The sequence below is a fragment of the Nilaparvata lugens genome, chromosome X (assembly GCF_014356525.2).
Source record: "Nilaparvata lugens isolate BPH chromosome X, ASM1435652v1, whole genome shotgun sequence".
NCBI classification, from domain to species: Eukaryota; Metazoa; Arthropoda; class Insecta; order Hemiptera; family Delphacidae; genus Nilaparvata; species Nilaparvata lugens.
This window is the reverse complement of record NC_052518.1, coordinates 1,576,001-1,601,688: the sequence shown is the minus strand read 5'-3', so window position 1 is coordinate 1,601,688 and position 25,688 is coordinate 1,576,001. Positions and strand designations below refer to the sequence as shown.

Sequence of the window (25,688 nt, the reverse complement as noted above, 5' to 3'; positions counted from 1 at the left end):
CTTTAATAGGATTATGATAATATAGAGTGAACCATTCATGTGAACCATACAATACCATCTCGTGAAACATTCATATTTTTTTTACATCCATAATATTTTTCAAAATTAATACTTTGATACCCATCAATAGATTTTTATGTTGAATTTAAAAATGAAGATTTATATAGGAATTTCAGATTCTGTTATTAGTCCATCCCGGCATTAATAAGTTACCCATACCTTAATATTATGATTGGGATGATGCTATTTATTACGAAAGTAACTGTAAAAATTCTCAATCTGATTGTACTTCGAAACAAGAATTAATTTCAACAATTATTAATGATTTCACATTTTTGCCCTGTAATATTTCATATTTTTCCGTTCTTAATCACATCAATTGGAGTTTTCCTTTATGAATATCCTATTATTATAAGTAATTTTCTACGTTTGTAATAAAGAATAATTGTTCATTGAAAGCATAAACTTTCTCTGTTCGTGTATGATTCAAATCCTCTTTCCTTTTACTCGCATATGACTGTTGTCAATGTGTTCTTGTCTTGAAGTTTTTAAAAAGTTCTTTATACTCTTGGGTAAAGCAGTCCCTAGACATTTAATATTATTGTACAATATTTGTACCTACTGATCAGACTTCAACGCCTATAAGAATAAACAGTTCATATAATTATATACTGTGGTCTGATGTTATTAGTTGGTAATATATGGTACAATAATACAGAGGGGCCTATAAAAATGTATACACACTTTGTCAGTGAATATATTGGCAATTCACTGGCATTCTGCAAAGTACCGCCCGCCGTACGTAGATTTAGCGACTTCTTTTGAAATGTACGTGTTGATCACGTCGGGTCGCTGACGCTACTCAATAAATGTCTTTAACATAGCCGTTGCTCCGTCTCGTCGGCGCTCTGAGCTAAACAATGACACTATCAAATGAAAATGATATATTTTGGTATGAACTGTTCATAGGTTGCGTATTAATACGCTGATATACGTGAAACAGCGGTCTAAAACGGCCTTACAGTTTGCATGCGGGCTACTCATGCCGCAATCACATTCTACAATTATTGATTATTGTTTATTAATAATTATTTATTAATTAGCATTTGAACAAGTTCATCAAAATGATCAGAGGGCTGTATGAAAACTACAATGCCCGAATTATACATGAGGGAAAAAAACTCTCTAATCCCTTTGAAATTAAAAGTGGTGTACGGCAAGGATGTATTCTGTCACCGACGCTTTTCTTGATTCTCATGGATTGGGTGATGAGGAAAATTTCAACTGGCAGGAGAGGATTGCAGTGGACCCCATTCACACATCTTGAGGACCTGGTTGTAGATGATGTGTGCCTGATTTCTGAAAGTCACCAAAATCTTCAAGAGAAGATCTCACAACTTGAAGAAGTGGCAGATAGCATTGGATTGAAAATAAATAAGAAAAAGACCAAGGTGATGTTTGTGAATGGTGCAAATCAAAGAGACATCATCCTTGGACAGGCAGTGTTATACTCTGTCCAGACTGCGATGAGCGCTGGAAGATTAAGCCGACCCTCGCTCCCCCACGCGCAGGCACACACGCCCGGCCTACCTGGGCCATTGATATACTATGTAGAGGTAGACAGACCGTCCCTTTACTCATACACACAAAAGAAGACTGCGCTTGTGTGTATGAGTAGTAGGAGGGTCGGCTTAATCTTTCAGCGCTCATAGCAGTCTGGAGAGAGTATAGATAAAGTGGATAAATTCTGTTATTTAAGTAGTGTGGTAACTGAAACTAGAGGGGCAGAGCAAGACATGAAAACACCAATAGGCAAGGCACAGCAAGTTTCCAGTAGCCGCGCTAGTCAACTTGACAGCTGTCTAATCAAATCCCTCATAATTAAACTAATCTAAGGCTTAAACCTAAGGAATATTTTCAACTTTGAAGGTTAATAGTTTAGATAACTTAAATCCTCTCGGTTTTTCTACACCTTATATTCAAAGATGATTTTATACAAGTCTGAACGGAGCTTAACGAAAATTATAGCTCGACAACATTTCAAGTCTCTTCAACTAAGGAAAATTATTTTTCCTAGTTGAATTAAAATTCAATACAAATTCTCACTTGGAGAACAAAAATAACATAAAAAAGTAAATAATTATCAAAAATACTGAACCAAGTGGAAACGCTTCAGATTGATTCAATACTCAATTCAATATTGACAAAGGTGTAATAGTTGAATGAAATTAGAACTACTACATGGCATTTTTTTATAAAAGTCATTTAATTAAACTTGGAAACAAACTTTACAATACTATAAAATGAATATTTAATTGAAATGTATCAGTCCTTGATGAATTTTAGATTGAAAGTTCTAAGCTTTTTCACTATGATAGTTCAACAATAATTTTCGAATAGTTAATTTAAATCATTACACACACGCCTTCAGGTCTACCGTATCACATAATAATGTTGAAATGAACACAAAAAATTATGACCCACACACTTTAGACGGAAGAGCGTTTTTAACCTGTAAAAGACAAAAAAAAACAATTAATGTTACATGAACCTCTAAAATATTGATATAATGAATTTATTGAAAATTAAGGCCCTGAATAATGGAAAATACAGATGAGCGAAATATTAGATTAGAAATATTAGATCATTTGGACCTTACTTTATTTAAGTTCATAAAAATAATTTTCAATTAAAGTTCACAAAGGATGAAGATATTCAATGAGAATTATTATCCTTTCTGTTCTGTCTAATACTTGTTCTTAAAAATACTGTAACATAATTTAAAATATCTCGATATCCGTTGAATGTATAGAATAAAATGACTTTTTTATTTGATGACATGGCGAAGTTTGGACGATAATGTCCACTCTACCACTTAGGGCCGTTTGCACAGTGTAAGTTTAAGCTAAAGCTTAAACCAAATCTGGATTTATTTGGTTTAAATTAAAATTCCGTTTGCACAGTATCAGTTTAAACTCTGTATTGAGTTTGAACTCTGGGAAACTTTAAACCTTCAAAGCAGGAGGTTTAAACCAAATAATTTGGATTAACTTGACATCTGTAAAGATTTGATGGGAAAACAACAGATAGTAAATTATTTTTCGACGGTTGTTTTTAATGCTTCTGTAGACGATAATAATATTTAAGTTATAGTAAATCATTATTTGAATGTAAAAATAATTATAATGGAGGAATTGATAGAAGTTTTTAATGCGATTGATGAAGATAACTGCGAAGAAATTTTAAAACTGAGAAAAATTGGGAAAAACGAATGATTTAAATTTCTGGGATGATAGAGAATTTTTTAACGGTTTTGCTTGAGTAAAGCAACTGCCAATCCAGTATTTGATTAAATGAACCACTTGATAGAGAATAAGAAAATCTTTAACAGTGGTCTTCGATTAGGAAACATATTTTTAATAACACATAACTGAGATATTTTGATTTCGAGAGATTTCTAATAAACGAGGAAGACCGTAGTAGATTTAAGCGTAACAAATCGCTTTTTTAAAAACATTCTAAAATATATTTTTTGGTGCCTACCAAATATAAGTTTGTATCTAATAGTAATATAGCATTTCATCATTTTTTGAAGAATTTCTTGATCGCTTTTCACTTTTATTAGCGTACAGTTTACAGCTCTGTGGATTTTGAACAAGGAAATAGTACGTAGCTACATAACCTCAATTTACTGATGGTTTGTAAACAAATTTCCTGTAAAAATCGGCCTCCCTGATATTATAAATGATGACTTTCTATTACCAACTTAACGCTAAACTAGTTTAAATTAAACTGGATTAGTAAATGCACTGAGAAAACCGATTCAAGTTTAAACTTTCAGATTAACTTAAACTGGATTAACTTAATCGAGTTTAGCAATCTATACTGTGCAAACGGCCCTTAGTCACGCTCGTTCGTTCGTTCGTGTCAGGTGATTATACTTGTATTATATGCCTAAATTAGAATAGTAATCCACTGTTATAGCAGCTTCGTCATTAAAATTAAAGAGGTCTTGTCGATTGCATGCTGGTGCAAGACGGCACTTTAGGAGGTGGTCATCTGACTGGATGTCTCCACAGTCACAATAAGGATCATCAATCTGCCTCCAAGTAGTGCGGTTTTCTTTAGTGCAAGCACACTCTGCTCTAAGGCGTTCAGAGTTTTCCATTTACTGTACGGTAGCTCTGCTCCTGCTGGCAGTTGCTCCCTCAGCACTGAGTCAGTGGCATCTGCACCCTCATGCCAGAGTCGAATTCGTTCTTGTGGTGCTGAGGAGCCCAGCTCCTGTGTCTCTGTTATAGTCACGCTAATATATTAACTTAAAACAGTTTTCATTAGATTTACATAAGATTCGACCATTTTAGAACACAGGTGCCACCAAAAATCATTTAGTCAATTTATAATTATTGAGATATTACAATAATTTCTGAAAGATTCCTTGAAATTTACAGGATTGTGCACATTTCAGTAAATTAATGAACTGACTCAATCAGGAGAGTTAAGATTGACTCTGAAGGCCAGAAGTTTTCAGGATTGAGATTTTATTAGAATTAATTATTATTATATTCCAGCAGTAGGTTAACTGAAATATCTAATCATTCTTCCATCTCCTCACTAGACCGGTGCTGCCGGTCTAGAATAGCAGGCCTAGCGTCCCAACAACCCAAGGTGCTAGAGTGGTAAAACCCCACCGAAAATCCGGGTTCCTTTATAACCATAATCCTTCATATTCTACATCCCTACCCCTCACCAAGCCTTAATATCCTTCCACTTGTAGGCCTACCTTTCAAATTTCCACTTCCCTGTGAATTCTGCCCATCCAATAAATTAGATTAGATTATTTTCATCAATTGTATTAATTTTCACTATGTATTGTATTTAAATTTAGAAGTATTATTTTTTGTTCGTTTTGTTTAATTTTATAAGTGTTTGCCATAGGTCTTGTCAGACCTGGAAATGTAAGACAAATTGAATAAATATCAAATATCTCTGAAGAGGGTTGTATGACAGAGAGGACCTAGATTCCTAAATTTGCCCTTAATAAAGGAAATTATTCAATTCATGTTGAATTATGAATATGGGAGGATTTTCACAAAAAATAAGAAAGACAACTAATGATTATAAATGAGCACGTGTGTTTCAGACAGACTAAAATGAAACAATTGAAAAAACACAATTTTATTGGTTGGTTTCAACACGAAACTTCAGTTCTGTATTAATGTTTAATAAATGTGGATGTGACAAAATCAAACTATGTTTTTTCAATTATGGAAAAATGCCACAATATTGTCACCTGGTCATATGGGACATAATATATGAATAATATATTTATATCATATTGATCAGGATTTTAGAGTTTTTAAATCAAAAGTTCAATGAACAGTACATTGTCTTTGAACAATCTTTTGTCATCAACAGAAAGATTGTTTATTTTATTTCTTGTCAATATTAACGTTAACTTCTCTCTGTTTCTAATAACAAACGTGCCGCTTGTGCTAAATATAGAAATATGTACTTGAGATGGCTTTCATGTTTGACATTGACTGAGTTTATATTAATACCCAAAAATTTAGCTTTTGGGGAGAGTTCGTTCGTTAGGACTGTGAGTAAAGTCCGGCTGTTCTGGTGAAAAGGATAGATTTTGCTCTTGTTTTATAATACAGTTTTCCTGTCGCAGTTCGGGCAGTTTAAAGAGAATTGTATTATTGAATAAGACGGAATATGAACCCATTTCACTAGATCAGTTATTTTGATTTTCAACTAATAATTAACGTCGCGTTTCAACCAGTGAATACCAATGGGGGAAGCTATCTTCAAAAGGTAGGTGTTATCCTTTTTGAGTTTTCTTTTTTAATTTTTCATAACCACAAAGTTTGTGTACGTTCTGTGTACAGTAAATTGTTCCAGTTCCAATCGTAGATTGTTCCATCACGTGACTAGTGCAAAATGTTCCCATGGAACGCCATTTCAAAATCGTTGGTTCAAGCTTTTGGCGCGCACATATAAAGTTGATTTACACTAGACTGTGTCGTTTACTAGCTGCGTGAATGAAGAAAGGCTGTTTTACAAACCTTCCGTCAAGAAAAGTGTAAATTTCTTTTATTCCATTACTCTCAAATTTTCTATCGAGAAAAATTCATTTAATAAATGATTATCAAACATCATATTGTTGGTTATGTATTCTATGCAAACTATCAGCGCATGCGCAGAGAAGCAAGCAGACTACAATAATCGACCATGAGAGCTCAGATAGTTGGAACTGTACCAGGTCGGGCAATTTACCACACTTCGACTGTGGGGCAGGATTTTAGAGCTGGAACAGAATCTGTCAAAATTCCTCCCATGGAACGCGGATCTTTTTACTTGGTAAATTGTGAATCGGACAATTTACCACATTCCATGTACACAGAACGGGCCCATTGTATCTTTAGCAGCAAAGCGAGTAGCTTCCCCATAAATTTCATTTTAATATTGTTTCCTTATAATAAAGTAATCTTGATTGTTTTAATGTAAATATATGTTAAAGATTCATTAAATTATATAGTAGATTGTTCACCTTTTGTTTTATCTTTATAACCACCAAAACATATTACATATAGTTTTCTTTCCCTCCTTAGGAGGAGGTCACACCCTCCTTACATAATTGGTGGAGGCGCCGGGTACAATGGCCATATGAATAAAACCAGAGCAAATGCTCATGAGCAAGAGCATGGAGCATAAGGTTTTGCTCATAAGCAAAAGGTAGAAGCAAAAGCATTTGCTCATTTTTATATGAATAAGCTTTACCTTATACTCTTACCTTATGCTCCTGAACTCTGGAGCAAATGCTCATGTATTTTAGAGATTTTTCATCAGCTGATTCGCTTTTGTAGCCTTAGTTTGTTTTATAGCTCACGGAAGGGCTAAATATGCAAGTAGGGTGCACCGCTTGTGTTTGCGTCGTCTACTCTGTTTTCTATCTATGAATTGAGTTTTAGGTTAGTTGAGTTTAGAATTTTGAAATAATTATATATATATATACACACACTCTAAAAAGAGTTTTATAGTTCTCAACTATTGGTTGTGATCGTATCTGGTATAGTTTCCTCTTCCTCATACGAATTAGTTGAGCCATTTTACTATAAGCAAAAGGTGATAAGCTGCTCTAGACTAGACTCACCTTTTTTGAAGCATTTGCTTCAAACGTTGAGCAAATGCTCTATTTTATTCAATTTTGAGTATTAGCTTTTACTTTTGAGCAAATGCTCAAACTATTTTTTTGATGAGCATGAGCAAAAGGTTTTGCTCACGTTTATTCATAGAAAATGAAGCAATTGCTCCATATTTTAGAAGTATAAGCAAATGCTCAACTTTATTCATATGGCCCATTAACTGTTCATTCTCGTTTGAAATAATCAATTCTAACCTAACCTAACCCAATTCTCATTCAACAAATTGTATTAAAATGAAACATTTGTAAGTTTAAACTTTACTGCTCACCTCATACAACTCGCCTAACTTCGAAGAATCGTTTTAAGTAAAACACCTGTCCAAGTGTCATAGATAATAAAACAAATATTTAAATGGAAAAACCATTGACTAATGCATGCTTACAATTCTATGATAAAACTAAATTTGTAGTGTTGTATTTGTTGAAATGAATCTGGCCATTTAAACTATACTAGGAATTTTCCTTAATTACTCTTGTTATTTCTGAAGCCTCTAGAATATTCAAAGATCTGCCTTTGTTATTAACATGCAGGAACTCAACATTCTCCTCAACTGTGAACTTGGTGATTATTTTTTATCAAATGTTCTGCAAAAGTTAGATTCCCCATTTTGTTTATTCCAATCTCTGATGTGTTCTTTAATTCTACTTTTGAAAATTCTACCAGCTTGACCCACATAACAAGCATTACAATCATCACATTTAAGTTTGTACACCCCACTTTTATCCCATATATCAATTTTGTCTTTACTCCAGCTAAATAGACTATTTAAAATCGGTTTGGTCTTGAAAGCAGCATGAAATCCATTCCTTTTCAATTCCCTACCTATCCTATCAGATACAAGGCCTAAATATGGAATTGTTATCCAAGTCTTCTCCTCACAGTTTGAGCCTACAAAGCTAGAATAAAAAAAACCTTCCATAGACGGTAGCAGATACAGGTTTATTGATGTAACATCAACAACTGTTCATTCTCGTTTAAATTACGGTAATCAATTATATTTTATTGAACAAGAAACTATATATTTCATAATGAATTTTCATAATTAAGATAAAATATTTTGTTAATAAATTATTAATTCTACATTGTTAAAAGACGATCTGGCAACAGAGCAAAGCAAGAAAAAGATAGCGCTAACCGCTTTGTTGAATGATAGACAAGGATAGCAATACAATTGCTATTTAAACACTGTCATTATAACGTGGACCTCACTATAGCTGTTCACCCTGTGGTCAATATTTGCAATAGCAAAAGTATTCGAGGTTGTTTAGAGCATTTGACTTTAGATTTTCGTTTAATAATAATGAATTACAACAGCCAAACATTGAATCTACCCAGTTCCTCGGAGTGTTTTTGCAATCTAATCTTAAATGGAATACCCATATAGGAAATATATATAATAGAGTACTAAGAGGGCTTTTTATGTTGAGAAGGTTGGCTGGAAGTGTGACAATAGAGGTCTTGAAAACAGTTTACTTTGCGATTATCCACAGTCACCTAGCCTATGGTATAATTTTGTGGGGAAATAGTCCTTTGGCTGGTAAACTTTTCCTGCTACAGAAGAGAGCCATTAGAATATTAAACAATGAAGAGCCACGTAGTCATTGTAGACCATTGTTTATTGAGAATAAAATTCTGACTCTTCCTTCTATGTATGTCCTGGAATGTCTGTGTTATGTCAAAAAGAACCTGGATAAATTTATCCTCAACTCTGATAGGCATACATACAATACAAGAGGGGCAAGTAATATAGGTGTCGAATGGTGCTCTTCCAGCGCATCATTGAGAAGTTTCAGGGCCCAATCTCTCAGATTTTATAATGCCCTTCCGTCATTGGTAAGAGACCTAGATGCCACCCAATATAAAGATAGAGTTAGGAAAGGCCTAATAAGAGGTGGACTTTACAAGGTACCTGAATTTTATAAAATTTCACAGTCTATGTAAATCTGTTACTATTGTGTATGTTTAGGCTGTGTATACTTGGTATGTAATCTTGTTTAATAAGTAAATTTTAGATGTAATTGTGTTTTAGCTGTGTAGACTTTTGTATTGTTAATTATTTTGTATTATTTTGTATACTTGTGACGATGACCAATGTTTGTTGTGAACCAAATGGTAATAAATATATTATTATTATTATTATTATTATTAATTTATATCATCTTCAATACAATAGAAAGTGTATGGTAATTCACATTATTATAATTTACAATGTAATTAATTCATCAACTTTAATAATAAAGCCCAGAAAACAATATCGCCCAAAGTTGGCGGTGAAATGAAACTAGCAAAAAATGAGAATTGAAAGTGCATCCTTATCATATTATCTTTAACATTAGAATGAAATCATTTTGTTTTGGTTTTCTAAGATTCGTTTTCCCCTGATTAGACAAAGTGGTTGAAATGCTAGTTAATATGAATGATTATAAAATTTTCTATGCTAGTTTTTTTTCTTTTTTAGCACTACAGCCAATATGAGCTTTGGCCGCCACCACTACAGCTCTCCACGTTTCTCGGTCTTCAGTCATATGTCTCCATCCTCTACATCCCATTTTTTGAAGATCGTCTCTCACTTCATCTTCCCACCTTATTCTCGGTCTTTCTATGCTAGTAAATGTAAAAAATTATGTAATTTCCTATGACTTCAAGTTTAAAATTCACTTGAACGTTAAAAATTGGTATTTTATCAGTTGAAGTATGAAATGTTTTCAAATTGATATATTTGTTTTGACGTCCCATTCCATAACTACGATTCTTATAAATTTCAGAATCTTCCCTGCATTTGAGTTAACTAACTTTACTTTTTTCAAGTTATGAACTAAAGCTCTAACTCAACTTTAATGTTCTATTAATTTTGATTGAGATCTATTATCTCTAGATCTAGAAAGAAATATGACTTTAATATTAGTTTTCATTGATCGATAAAAGCAGACTATCTATTTTGTTCATGAAGAATCTCAATCTGCATCTCCCTTGTATGTGATTGATTCGCTGTGTAGATAGAATGTATAACAGGTTTTTTTACCCATACATTTTATGTTATTAAATAATTCGAGTTTATTATTAATTTAATCTTCCGGCAGTCGCGCTGCTGTAAAAAGTACAACAGTGTCAGTTTTTTTGCTGCACAAAACTATTGAATGGGGTGGTGTAAGTGAATGAGCCACCTATGCATTCCAAAACTTTCCCTCCATCACTCCACTGAGTTGCAGTATCAACCGAGCAATGGTTCAGTCTTTAGGTGCCATTAAGTCGCGACAGTGCATAAGTAGCACTGTGCATAAGATAGGGAAAGACTGTATACGGGGACTGTAAACGAACCAATAACACAGAATTGATGGTTTTGTTTGATGTACCTTATTGGGCTATGAAATAGTAATCATACAAATGTTCATAGACGTAAAATAATCCAAGAAGATGGGAAAAGTAATTATACAATTAATTAATATGTTTTGACAGTAAACAGAGTACCTAACACATGAAACATTGGATGTTGTACAAAATACAACACGCGACTGCTCGTGTGATTGAGTAGGGCGCGACTACCGGAAGGTTAATAATCATTAAATTATTTATCATGTAATTCGTTACCTTCTTCTTTTGTTTCTTCCTTTCTTGCCTCTCCCACATCCATATTGAACATTACAACCTTGGGGGTCATGGTTGACATCTTATTGCTGAAGCAATAAGTGTAGATACCATTAGCATTGGCTGCAAATGTGTACTTTCCACTAGTTTCTCGTTCACCTTTATGAATTATATTATTATCAGGTCCCAAAATTTTGAAGTCAATGTCCAGGAACCCTCCTTCCGATATTTCAAACATAAGGCCTAAAAAGTGAAATAATCATATTTAAAAATACATACAATAATCAATGCAAAGCTGTAACGATTCACTTTATATTTAAAAAAAACTAACGACAATTTTTCAAAGCTTTTAGGTTTGAAAGTTATTCATTCAGACAACCTAAACATAAATGCTTCGAATAATAGACTGCTAGTCGTTAATTTTTGAATATTATTCAAGTGAATTAATAATCTCAGTTCGTGATAAAATACAAAATTGATGAATAACTCTGCTATTACAAAACTGTTAGTTATTATGCATAAATGTATAAGCAAATGTATTATGAATAAGATTTTCTTTACTCTGTGGTATAAGCCAATATATGTTGTAACTACGTGTAGTCATATCTCATTTTAAACTCGAAAGGGTCAATTCAGAGGTACGTAGACCAAGTTAATAAGAAATGAAATATGTAATAATAAAGAATAAAAATAAGGAATTGAAACTAAACAGTCGTCTGTACCATTCAACCTTCAAAAGACTATATTTTTTCCTCATATCAAAACCCTCTTGCAACAACATTTTTCCACATATATTTAATACTTTTTAATGCTCAAGGAAACTATACTCTATTTGATATAACTTCCGAATAGGTGTAATACGTATAAGATAGGGAGTGCAATGTATTCCAATGTACATTAGGTCACCAGTGGGTCACCATTGACGGCCGTGCGCGTAAAGAAAGTTCAGACACCAGTGAGACACCAAGATTGGTGGCCTGGTTGGCGACCCGAGTGAGACACCAGCCGGCTGTCAAAATATGGCGACCCTAGTGTAATGACCGCAATAAGAGCTAATACCACGTGACTCGCTCGACCCAATGTAATTAGAGCATTAGAGTATACGTCTATAGTGTGGTCCACGTTATAATGGCAGTGGATAAAGATAGAAGAATAGCGATGCCAATTCTCTGCATTAATTAATTATATTTCTACACCGTCAAAAACATAATTGTCATCGTTGTGGACCTAGAAAAGGATAGTACCACCGGCTTTGTCGAATGATAGACAAGGATAGCAAAACCGAAGTTGATCAAATACTGTAATTATAACGTGGACCGCACTATAGAAGCATTGGGTGACAATATGGGAATATAAATATCCTCTGAAACACAGTTAGTGACTTTCAAATTATAATTTGGTTGAAGAGTTCTTGTATGTTATGAAGATTGTAAATTTTTAAAACTAGCAAGTGGTGGCATGTATTATTATATCTTCCATACAGGCAGGTTAGCTATAGTGAGGTCCACGTTATAATGGCAGTGTAGGAAGATAGGAGAAAAGGGTTGCCAGATCTCAGCCTTGCCACCCAGCTGATACTGGTATATCTGATGAATGAACTGTTCATTATTGTTGAACATAGTTGATCATATTTTATTTGTCAAGGAAATGTATTTTTTTTTAAAGATCTAATAATAAATTTTCATGATTGAGATTAAATATTTTGTCAATTAGTTGAATATCTACATTGTTGATAAACGATGTGGCAACATCGCAATGCGTGAAAGAGATAGCGCCATCTGCTTTGTTGAACGATAGACAAGGATAGCAACACCATTGCAAATCACACACTGCCATTATAACGTGGACCTCACTATAGCGAGAGTTGGGCGGTATGAGTTAGGGACATGCTTTTAAAATATTGACTTGGGATTTTGCGAAAGAATGACTGTCCTAGGGGTACTGGGAACTATAGTAAGTGGGAACATGAAAATAGTTCGGTATTTTTTAATTACAGAGAAGCCATCGTGCTGCGTTGGTAAGGTTATATTATTAGGTCTATGGACAACATTTCAGTTGAAAATCCTCGACGTATCAGAGAGTACATGAAAAGCTAAGCAATGTTCAGAAGTAAAGTGTCCAACTAATCCAGGTCAAGCCAATGCTATAGGAGTAGTTTCTATACGATAGGTAATTTGAGAGAGAGCCTGACGTGACGTGGAGCCACCATAAAAGCACATTTCAATCTCTCAAAATACAAAAAGAGTGGACAGCAGACACCGAAATCAATTCAAAGAATTGATAGTTATTATTTGGAACTGTATCTTTAGTCAGGAATTTCATGAACCTATCAACAACCAAGTTTACAACGTGTTACCTGGCCACCCCTAACCTAAAATACAGATGGCTCATTAATTACATATATTTACGACAAATGGAGCGCTATGAAGACTCAAGAATGCGAAATTTAAAATAAGAATGATTGAATATAATCACTTTCAGTCATAAGCAATTATAATAACTTAAATTAAATAGTACTAACCAAGTTTAGTTCCCATTTCTGCTCTCTCGAAGAAGCATTCTTCAGCATGAGCATCAACAGTGATGAAATATGCTGAGATTTTTTGAATAAAGGAAAGAGCAAAAATGAAATATATGAACAGCATTATATTAGGAAATAGTGATTAATAATAACATTAATTCTAGAAAAAACAGTATTAACATAAAATATTGGAATTCTGTAATAATCGGCCAACTCAATTTGACACGACACCTCAACAGACGGTAGTTGTTGTTAGTCAGCTGTCCGACCATAGAGGTGTAGATCAAAAGAGTAGTTTGTATAGAAAAAAATATATATCAATTGAATCAAGTTATTGTGAGTGAAATATAATAATCTGAATCATTTTGTAATTTTTTCAGATATCTTATATGATGAATTACTCTTCAATTATTCATTGAAAAAAATTATCTGACTCAGTTTATAACCAGCTGTTAATCTTTCTATGCTATTGAGGTTTGGTTTGGTTTTGGAACAAGTGTTCAGCTCAATTATTGTCATTTACCTCTTTCTGCAACAATTATAGGCTAAGTACGGTACTGTGTCGTAATAAGGTTTTAAATTTTTTATTAATAAAATTGCTGCCTGCTGCTTCAAATTCAATCCATTTGCGTACCATCGATTGTCTTGTGAACACTGTGAAACTCCCGAGTTATGTGATTTTGGTAACTGATAACAATAGAATTGGTGGTGGGGGGGTTTGTTTGGTTTATCTTAATTTGAAAGAGGCAATATTGTTGCTTTCAAATATCATCGAAGTACTTGTTGATTGCACCATAAGGTTCAGTGAATTCAGAGTCCATCACCTTCTAGTCTCAAGATATTTATGTTGCCAGTTAACTCACAATATGTCATCTCCAGAGTTCTCTTTGATAGGTATTTACATGTGCTATTTACTGATAGTTAGCAGAAATTGTGGTCTAAGTAATAGTAGTTTACTTAGACCAAATGAGACACACCATAGAACTTTTAATATATTCAGACCCGATCAACCTATGGATGAACTTGAAATAAAGTACGGTACATTCCCAGAAAAGCTTCGTTTGAAAATGGTAGATGATGCTAGAGAAATGTTTTACTTTGGTTACAATAATTACATGAAACATGCTTTTCCAATGGATGAACTGAACCCAATTTTGTGCTGTGGCAGAGGACCTGATTATGATGATCCGTGAGTATAACTCAATTCTTAAATCTCAAATCTGGTTGTATCTATTTGCAATGGAATAATATTCGTAAAGACATTTTTAAACTATCTATAAGATAAGGTTTCCATTGTACAACTGATAGTAACTCAACTCAATAACCGTCAAATCCTTATAAACCGATATTTCACTATCGAATGAGCCTTATTTTTATATTTTATGAAATATTGATGTAGGCCTAACAGTTTTGGTAGGTTGCATATCCTCAAAATCAAGAATACCCCTCACCTGTCTATGAAATATTACCTTTAACCCAACGTAGCCTACGTAGTCTACCTGTTGAGAAGATTGAGGTTCTATTCACTGTTCAATAGCCACATTATCTATGGTATACTGCTGTGGGGACACTCTTCACACTGTGAGAGTATTCTTCTGCTACAGGAAAAAAAGCATCTCGGATATTATCATCCAGCGGTCATTTGGAGCACTGTAGGCCACTCTTCGTCAGACTTGGGATTCTTACAGTTTTTAGTCAGTTTATCTTTGCTTCCCTGGTTGGTATTAGTAATACCAATCTGACAAGGAATCTGAGAGTACCTATTCACTTCGAAATGTTCTCGAAAGTAAGGCTCAGAACTGTTATCCCAATATCGCTCTTGAAATGTTCAACATGCTACCACCATTTGTGCGTTATTTGAGTGACAATAAGTTTGAGAGGAGACTCAAGTCCTGGCTGCGTGCTAGACCATACTACTCCTTGAGTGAATTTTTTCAGGAGTCTATAGGATTTTTAGTCTTAGTCATCACCGTGTTTAGCCATTCTATGTCATTATGGTTTTAATTTTTGACGTGACAGTGTTGTCAAAAACTTATGTGTGAACTATGTATATTGACGTGATGACCTACCCAGTGCATCTGGCTGGCTAATGTTCCTACGAATTGAAGATTGAAGATACATAGGATAATTTTATATATAATTTTTCTTTACCAACTAATACAGCTGAATACTGCTCTCCTTTTCTAGCTCCACAACGTTGCCAGATCGGTTTTTAGCAATGTAGAAATATAATTAATTAATTCAATCTCAATAAAAAATTGACAAAATATTTAATCTCAATCATGAAAATTTATTATTACATCTTTAAAAAATATATTTCCTTGACAAATAAAATATGATTAACTATTTTCAACAATAATGAACAGTTAAATTTATCAGATATACCTCAAGGCTGAGATCTGGCAACCCTTTTTTCCTACCTTCCTACACTGCCATTATAACGTGGACCTCACTATAGAAGTAATGCATTATAATTAGGTGTGTATGTTTCCTTCTAAAGGTGCATTTTCGTTTATGCGTAAATTTCCGCAGTCGACGACGGCAAGCATTGTTGACATTCATATTGTCCAAATTTCAAGTGTGCTAAAACAGCTGATCACATAATTTTTCATTATTTGTGTTTATTATTCAAGAATAAAAACATTTCTAATAATATCCACATATTGTCATTTGAAAGTATAAACTCGAGAACCCCCATTAAAACATGATTGAACATAATCTTTTAGGTTTATCTATACAATTTGAAATCCACCCAATCTGAGATCCTCACCCTGTCGTGGTCGATGACGGCATTTACTCACAAACGAAAACCCGGCTTAAGCGCTCAAAGACTTTCAATTTTTTTTATTTATTCAAACTCACAATATTCACAATCAGAATCAATAAGAAAAACAAAAACACACAGCTCAGTAAGATAAAAAATAATTAATGGAAGATTAATAAAATAGATACTGGTATGTTTTATTAGAAATACGGTAAATTTGTGAATTGGAATAAAAAATACTACCTGCTGGAAGTATACAATACTCCACGTTTGCAAGCAGGAATGAATATCACTTCAACTAATTTTAAATGCATGAATAAAAGGAGAAAGACTTCTTGCTGATATTGTATTGTATTCAGAGTTGAAGCTACTACCAAGGTTATATTATGTCACTTTTGTTTACAGGCTGAACATAAACATCAATGATATACTTGGCGATTACTGTCTCACTCTAATTGATGCCCTGGACACTCTGGCGATTATGGGCAATGTTACCGAATTCCAAAATGCTGTGAGGCTTGTTGTTGACCGAGTCAATTTCGACAAGGACAATTTCGTTCAAGTCTTTGAAGTGAACATAAGGTGAGATTTAATATGTTAAAACTGTTAAAACTTTTAAAACTTGTTCAGTTTGGATTGTTGATCAATCACTTACCGTAACTTGGATACGATTGTATTAATCACTCATATAAAGCACAATATACTTTATATCAAGTCATAGAATATACCGGGTGATTCAGAAGGACTTTACAACTTTGAAAATTCATATAAATCTTATTAAACAAGGTACAGAGCTGGTTTTGGTGTTGTTTTAAAGGAAAACACTTCAAGTTTTTTTACTCTAAACTAAAGATTTTCTATGTGACTTCCGTTGGTTATTCTTGCAGACATCCCATCGATAGTCGATTTCTTCCCAGACTCGCACTAGCATTTCAGGTGTAACTTGCTCAACAGCAGTGCAAATCCTTGCTCTAAGTTCAGGTAGAGTGGCTGGCAAAGGAGGTACCTATACCATATTTTTTATGAAACCCTACAAGAAAAACTCCAGCGGTGTTAGTCTGGGGAACGAGGGAGCCATGCAATTGGCGCATTACGGTCAATCCACTGATTTAGAAAGCGGTCATTAAGAAAATCCCGGACGTCAGTCAGATAGTGTGGTGGTGCGCCATCTCGCATAAAGAAAACATTTTGTTCTCGGCCATCCTCATTGATCTGTGGTATCAAAAATTGTTGCAACATATCAAGGTACACTATGCCGTTTTTCAAACCAAAACACACAGCTAGCACGCTTGGGTCCAGTGAAGGCAGCCATCTTTGACGTAATTGCCGCTAGCGCTCGTGCGGCGCGACCAGGCACTAGCGGACTACGCGAGAAAAACAAAACCAGCTCTGTACCTTGTCTAATAAGATTTATATGGATTTTCAAAGTTGTAAAGCCCTTCTTGAATCACTCTGTATAATTATAGCAATGTTGATAATGTCAACAGATAACACAGTGAAGGATATTTTATAGATTATGATGCATTAACCACCCATTTCATATACATAGAAATTGATGAATAAATACAATTAAGTTATAGAATATATATATAGCAATGTAAATAATGTCAACAGATGTCTCCACATGATGTGAAGATAGAAATATTTTATAAATCAAACGTACCGTATGTACAAATTTCAGTTACTAAGAATTACCCCTTCCAATAATTACTATCTATAGATTTGAACAAATTTCTCTGTTACTCTTGAAAATGGCTATGGATAGTCGTAACATGTTTAGGTAAATAAATAGAACATTTCAAAAGGGTACTTGATAATTTTTATTCCATTCTAATAAATTATAATTTGTATCAAATAAATTAATGAACAGTCTTCCTCGAGACTTCTTGAATATTGAAATGAATGTCCAATCCAAAATATGCTTGTATGCGGACGATGTCTCACTGCTAGTAAAGGGCGATACTCAACACTCTCTCCTCTCTAATTTAAGCACAGAATTAGACAACTGTAACCTTTGGTTCAAAGCAAATGGCCTTATTCTCAATTCTTCTAAAACGACCGCAATGAACTTTGTTCTATCGTCACGGACTATGAATCCTTTAAATGGTTTTGAGCTCCCTGCTCAATATTACTCTCAATATATATAATATAATCACAATATATAATCACAATAAATCATATATAATCATATATACATATATAAATCATATAATCACAATATTTCTGTCGGCACAGATACAAAATTTCTAGGAGTTACTATAGATGAGTCCCTGTCATGGAATACCCACATACAGCATCTTTTAAAGAAACTCAATTCTGCATCTTATGCCATAAATGTATTGAAAGACACATGCAGTCTGAGTGTCTTATTGGACGTGTACAGAGGATATTTTAAGAGCTTAGTCAAATATGGGATAGTATTTTGGGTAAAGAATTTGAATTTGATGTCGGTAAAGGGGGAAAAATGATCAAATACATACTTGAATATAAGCTTAGCGAACTCCTGTTACAATAGTGTCCCTAGTCTTGAATCTAAAGATCTTGAGCTACTTGCTTACAATTAAAAACAGTTGGCACCTATTTGATTGCTTGAATAACTTATCATCAATTTATTTGTTTGTTTAGTTTTGTAGTATGCCTTTTCATTTCTCTTTGATTTTAGTTATTCAGTTAATTCGTTAATAATATCATAGTACAGTAGCACCGTAGTGTAAATAAATATAATTGTCATCGTTGGTTTTTTTTTTTTTTAAATTGCAAATTAATTGCAAAACCATTAACATAAACATAACTTTTCAATTAATATGTTAACTTTGTTGTTCATCTAGTCTAACGCTTGTTTTAAATTCATATCTTGCTCTCTTCTTTATATATTCTCTCTCACCTCAGCTCTGGAAAGTTTCTACTAATATTTTGCTTCAAGTACGTTAGCTATAATATCAACTAGTTTGTAATTTTCCTTGTGTTTTTGTTTTGATCTTTTAATAAATACCTGCGCACAGGTTTTAAACCTATGCAGGTATCATTCTCCATTAAATATTACCCATTCTATCATTAGCTATTTGATAAGAAAAGATCATAAAATCATTTAAGAAAAGATAATTTAATACTAATTTTCATAATCTTCAATATTTGTAATTGATTAATACCAATACGGAACTGTAAATAATTATTTTTTCTCAAGTTTCATTTAATTTTATATTGTCTATTTTTGTAAATGTTACCATAGGCAACAGCCTTGTAACAATTATCAATAAATATATTATCTTATTGCATGATATTCATTGGAAAAGTGCATGTCTTCACTTAAAGTTTATTCCCCTAGTTTCAATGTAACAAAATGAAATCCCCAGCCGAAAAGTGTTCTTTTCCAGGATTGTAAAATCTAAAAAATGTTGGAAATGAAAATTTACTTCAATTTAGAACACATTGGAATTCAGAATATTCAGCTTACAATTTACTGTAAGGCAATAATGGAATCCCCAGCTTAAAAGCGTATTTTTCCTAGATTGTAAAATCTAAAAAATGTTGAGTATGAAAATTGCCTTGAACACATTGGAATTCAGAATTTAGCCTTTAATTCACCATCATTACTGTAAGGCAGTGCTGACATGAAAATTGGATCCAGCCTTATCTTTTGCTATCTTGTGTTAACCATTCTACATGGCACATGGCCAACATAATGATTCAACCTTATATCTCCAAGCTGCATTTCCCTACTTAGGCGGCAATATAATATAAATATTATCTTTTCAACTATCCAAATTGTGCTATTAAGGCAAATACTGTAGTTTATTTGTATATATTTATATTGTGTAGCACATAATAGACACTTTATTTAATAATGATGTATATACAGAAAACAGGGCACAGATGAATTATGATAAAACGACAAAACTGATTGACTGGAACGTGTGAACTGTAATTGATTAATAAAACTACTTTCGTTTTAGTTTTCAAATTTCTAATTAAATTTCTAGTAAACATTGTATTTTAGTTTCATGAAATAGCACAACTCGCATCCGCGCTCAGATTCTTCCTTTGTGAATGCTAATTTTTCCATAAAATTGTAATTTATATTTATGTTTGTGAAATGTATTTTGAATGGAAATAAATTTGATTTGTAAACGACACAAATGAAAGCACTGGAAAACTTACAATTTCAGGATATTTCGGTGGCTTTATTACCTTTTTCAACTGATGAGACTGTAATAGTGGCAACCAATATAATATAAATATTTCCTTTTCAACTAATTATAATTATTGTGCTATTACATCAAATACTGTATTTATATGTTTATATTTGAATATACATTTCTGTTTATCCTGAAATATGAAATATTACAAACAAATACTGTATTTATATGTTTATATTTGAATATATATTTCTATTTATCCTGAAATATGAAAGATTCAAATGTTTTCAATTACATTTTTAAATGATTTTGTATTAATCTATATATTCATTTAATCATTTATTCATTTAGGGAGACAACAGGTTACCACTTATGTGTCTTCTTTACAAATAATAATAATAAACTTTATTGCCAAAAAATGCATACAAAATAATACTCAATCATCTAGAGCATAAACTAATAATAATAAATAATACAATTATCAATATTATATACATTATATATTTCAAATCCCTCTTTGCCCTACAATAATACTGTAACAAAGAACTGTACAATAAAAACTGTAACAAACATGTATCACTTGTTATCATTTTACAAAAAATATAATTTTTGAACTTTATCCAAAATAAAATAATTTGCATTTTTGTAATAATATTTAATAACTAATTTTATCCTCATTTCTCCTTTCTAAAGGGTCCTTGGAGCTCTGCTGTCGTGCTTTCTGTATATATTATACATTATATTATTTATTCATAGTATATATTATTTATTTTTATATTAATATATTCTGTACTATTACTGCAACTATCCATTAAGCTATACTGTTTCAAATATTTGGTATTTCAAATACCAAATATTATAGTACCAAAGTACTATAGAGTATATTGTTGACCGAGCGAAGTGAAGTCTAAGATTCAAGTCGACAGTTTGGCATTTCTCTTAATGTTTGAATGTTTAAATGTTTATATGTATATATGTTGGGCATTTTTGGCGAAACGCCGTAATAGATTTTCATGAAATTTGACAGGTATGTTCCTTTTTTAATTGGGCGTCGACGTATATACAAGGTTTTTGGAAATTTTGCATTTCAAGGATAATATAAAAGGATAAAAGAGCCTCCTTCATACGCCAATATTAGAGTAAAAATCAGACTATAGAATTATTCATAATAAATCAGCTGACAAGTGATTACACAAATGTGTGGAGAAGCCAGTCTATTGCTGTATTTCCATAAGGTCTATTGTTTCAATCAGGTACTTGTGGATGAGAATACTGCGTGAGGACGACTGTTCACGGAACTACTAGTATAGAATTTCATTCAAAACTTCAGCAACTTAATATCAAGTAATGAAATTATATTGATGGTTTTAAAATATTTAATAGACCACCTGTAGAAGAAGTAAGGTGTAATTAATTCTATGACATCGTTTGTTCACGAACTGAATTGAGAACATCAGAAAAGAATGATACTTTTCAACAATAAATTATTGTTGATTGTTAAATGCCATGACATGAAATAGAGCTCATTGACATAGAGAATTGACATATAGAGCTCAATGATATTGCTACACTTGTGACTTCTAGTGTATTCAAACCAAGTTTAGCGAGCTCTAAATAATGACTGATGAAATAATAACCTTGGAAACCTAGTTAAATAACAGCCGAAGTTTCATCATATACAGTAGTCAATATCTATACGTACACTCTTATACTTACATAAGTAAGTTTCAACTCATACATTAGTCAATATTTTCAATAAAATTAACTCTGTATTCAGAGATGTCGAATTTGTCCATGATGAAATAAAGACATGACAAATGAGCATCGCTTCTCTGTGTTTTGCAAAAATAAAAAATATCATTAGAAAATAAAATATTTGTGCTTTTTACTTCGTTAAAATTCTCTATGCAAGGCACTGTAATTGGAACTAAACGAATAGCTCGTGGTCGCGCTGATGAGTAATTACTCAGATAAGATAAGATTATGTGCCTGCTACTCTCGTTAAAGTAGACTCTGCTAAATTAAATCATTATTGATAAATTAACTCATTTATGAGTTTGAAAATCACTTCCCGTTGGCTCGGAACCCACCTTATGCTGTAGGCCAGAAGGCCACATATCAATATCATCGTCCTTTGCATTACCCGGGAGTTTATGTGAATATCAACATCTGCAAAAATGTGAATAATTTTTATTGCAACATTGAAACAGATTGTTGAAAATTTTCAGAAGTGTTGAATAATCTCAAAATCTGTGCGTTCTAATTATCTTATTAATTAATGTTTCTCCACATGTCTACTTAAGGCTGTGCAAAGGCTAAAAATAAACTTTCTACTGCTGATATTTTTCAAAGTTTTTCGATTTGTATATCATCAAGCTATCAAAATGAAAAATAACTTTTTTTGGCTATTTTTGGTAAATTGAATAACTTTCTCAAAAATTGTTATTTTCAGGAAATTTTTGTTTTACTAGATCAACAATACCATGAAGAATCTATCCTCTGAATCTCATGGATTTATATCGTACCGAATTTAAAATGTTCTGTACCAAAAATTTAAACTTAAGGCGCTCATATCTCAAAAAGTAATGATCGGAAAAAAAATGTTTTCCTGAGAAAACTTTTCATTTTGATAACTTGATGATATACAAATCGAAAAACTTTGAAAAATATCAGCAGTAGAAAGTTTATTTTTAGCCTTTACACAGCCTTAAGCCTAACTGTTTATTTATTCAGCTCAGTAGAAAAATACTACTTGTTCCGTGAGATTCTACTTAAGGTTTCTTGTTTCATTAAACAGTTTCATTTTATTATTCATTGCAGAAACAACTATTACTTTTTACTGTTATTCAATTATTCAATCTGGAAACTTTTCTAACAAACCTGATCATATTATTTAATCTTCAATCATAAAAATAACTCTTATTTATTTATGAAAATATAGAAGCCGACAGGATTATGATGATAGTATGATGTATCATGCTTCCTAGCATTGTACAAATGCTGATTTTCTCAAAAATGACTTGACCGATTTTTTTCAAATTCATACCCTGTATAGTTATTTATCAGCTCTATCAACTGGCATAAGTCTCCTTCCTGAGAAACTAATGGGGGGTCCACCCCATCCTAGAGAAATGGACTTTGTAACCTCCTTCTCGTGCATGAGGTAAATAGGTAGAGCATAATCGAGATATTTCATCTGTAGAAAAGCTGTTTTGACGACTTTAGAAAAAATCATCGAATTTCACAATTTACACAAAGGAAAAAGAACTCTGAAAACAATTATATATACACATATACAGTAAATATAAAGAAATAAAAATCTCAGTACCCTTTTTTGAAATATTTCATCACAACATGTTTCGGACATTTTTTTTACTTGAAAATGGCATAAATGTCCGAAACATATTGTGATAAAATATTTCAAAAAAAGGGTACTGAGATTTTTTATTTCTTTATATTTATATTACAAGTAGCCCTATCAAATATGTTACCGCCAATCGTCATTATGTTATTCCCCTAAATTATTCTCGTTTGAGAATGAGGCTTACAGTTCAATGAGCAAGGAAAGTTGTATGAGTGTACCACACCAGAATTTTGTAATATATTACATAATTAATTTTATCCTCATCTTTCCTTTCTAAAGGGTCCTTGGAGCTCTGCTGTCCGCCCATCTATTAATCACAGATAAAAATCAGCCGTTTGGTCAACTAGCGCCACGTTGGTACAAAGGTGAACTTCTCCATTTAGCTCATGATCTTGCTTCAAGACTGCTGCCCGCATTTGAAAACAGCTCAACTGGAATTCCGCATCCAAGGGTAATCAATTATCTTTTAATTAGTATTTATAGAGTGTTCTTACGGCTCTTCCTCATTTATTCCCCATTATCCTGAACTATTAGAAAGTCATAGAAGATTGAAACAGCTCTATAGAGATCAAATAGATTTGGCTAAGAGAAAGGCAAATGATGATTTTATATAGAAATCTAATAATATGTGCAAAGGATCCTGGAGGGTTATAAATGATGAAACAGGGCGACTGCCGAAGAATAAGTCACAATCTGAACCACCTTTATCTGCTAAAGAGTTTAATGATTTTTTCGCAGGAATTTCTAATATGATTTCGGTAAAGAGTGGTAATTGCAACAATATTGGTTCTACTGATATTCTATCTGCATCTGGGTTGAAGCCTCAGACAAATCAACAGCCGTTTGTGTGGTGTGTGGTTGAACCAGACGTTATTTGTACGATTGTTTCAAGACTTAATAATTCCAGGGCAGAGGATGTTTTTGGATTATCCAATTTTGTTTTGAGGAAAATTATAGATGCCATCATAGAACCTTTAACATTCCTTATAAATTGGGCTCTTGGAGTAGGGGTGTATCCGGATTGCTTGAAAGTCACTGTGACTGTACCATTATATAAAAATGAGATAAGAACAACATTAATAATTATAGGCCAATTTCTCTGGTACCTGTCATATCCAAGATAATGGAATGCCAATAAAAATTCAAATTGAGAAATATTTTGAGCAGAATAGATTGTTTCAGTCGGCGCAGTTTGCTTTCAGACGTAATTTGAACACTACTAAAGCAGTTGAAAGCGTTGTGTCTTTTATTATTGATGGCTTTGAAAATGGTGAAGAGGTTAGTGCTCTGCTTTTGGACCTTAGCAAAGCCTTTGATATTGTCCCACACAAGCAACTTATAGAAAAACTGCACTACTATGGATTGAATGGTAATGAGTTGTCACTTTTTATATCATATCACTCTGATAGATTCCAGTATGTGAAAATGGGTGAGCAGAAATCTGATTGTAAGAAGGTCTCAGGAGGAGTCCCTCAGGGCTCTGTACTGGGTCCTTTCCTGTTTATAGTATATATGAATGATCTACCCTCATACATCCCTTATAAAACTGTTCTCTATGCAGACGACACGGCGCTTCTGTGTTCAAATAAGTCTTCTGAAATAAATAAAATTATCACAACATTTATGACCAACAGAGCCAATATTTGGTTCTCTGCAAATAAGCTTATGGTGAACGAGAGCAAAATAGAACCTATATTGTTTGGTTTAAGTAGAAATTGTGAAAAAAGATCAGTAAAACTACTAGGGATTAACCTTGATTCCAAACTCACTTGGACTACCCACACTGAAGCTCTGCGCAGTCGCCTATCCAGAGTAATATTCTTATTGAAGAGGTTGAAATTGTGTACTAGTGCTGGTTTAACGTTGATGGCATATTTTGCTCTTTTCCATTCTCATTTACAGTATGGCATCCTATTGTAGGGCAATTCAAGTGGTGCCAGTGACATATTTTTGTGTCAGAAAAGAGCTCTGCGAACCATTTTTAATCTTGGTAGAATGGATTCCTGCAGGCCATTCTTTAAAAGAAACGGCATATTGACTCTGCCCTGTATGCTGCAAGCTCTGACATTTGTCAAAGATAATCTGAGGCAATTTGATCTAAGATGCG

General features: G+C 33.0%; 2 protein-coding genes and 1 long non-coding RNA gene across 4 annotated transcripts in view; 1 reads left to right on the top strand and 2 right to left on the bottom strand.

The window, feature by feature from the left end:
* Positions 1-2,247: 2,247 nt before the first annotated feature.
* Positions 2,248-7,701, bottom strand: LOC120354743. Its single transcript, XR_005573101.1, has 2 exons — positions 7,480-7,701; positions 2,248-2,512 (listed from the first exon to the last, which is right to left on the bottom strand). It is a non-coding gene; the product is annotated as an uncharacterized LOC120354743 (long non-coding RNA).
* A 3,060-nt stretch (positions 7,702-10,761) lies between these two features.
* Positions 10,762-13,593, bottom strand: LOC111045066 (transmembrane emp24 domain-containing protein). Its single transcript, XM_039442214.1, has 2 exons — positions 13,318-13,593; positions 10,762-11,039 (listed from the first exon to the last, which is right to left on the bottom strand). The coding sequence occupies exons 1-2, from the start codon at positions 13,439-13,441 to the stop codon at positions 10,777-10,779; spliced, it is 387 nt and encodes a 128-aa protein (XP_039298148.1). The 5' UTR covers positions 13,442-13,593; the 3' UTR covers positions 10,762-10,776.
* A 198-nt stretch (positions 13,594-13,791) lies between these two features.
* The window catches only part of LOC111045065 (ER degradation-enhancing alpha-mannosidase-like protein 1), a 49,594-nt gene continuing 37,697 nt past the window's right edge, over positions 13,792-25,688 (top strand). For both annotated transcript variants that reach the window (XM_039442213.1, XM_039442212.1), the window contains exons 1-3: positions 13,792-14,506; positions 16,487-16,663; positions 23,861-24,032. In XM_039442213.1, the coding sequence (XP_039298147.1) occupies positions 14,184-14,506; positions 16,487-16,663; positions 23,861-24,032 (672 nt within the window). In that variant the 5' untranslated portion in view covers positions 13,792-14,183. The remainder of the gene's footprint in view (positions 14,507-16,486; positions 16,664-23,860; positions 24,033-25,688) is intronic.

Excerpts from the sequence above, each read along its gene's own strand:
- LOC111045066 (XM_039442214.1), bottom strand. The coding sequence starts at position 13,441 with ATGCTGTTCATATATTTCATTTTTGCTCTTTCCTTTATTCAAAAAATC. Across the intron at positions 11,040-13,317 it reads AGAAATGGGAACTAAACTTG|GCCTTATGTTTGAAATATCG; the intron begins GTTAGTACTATT and ends TTCACTTTTTAG.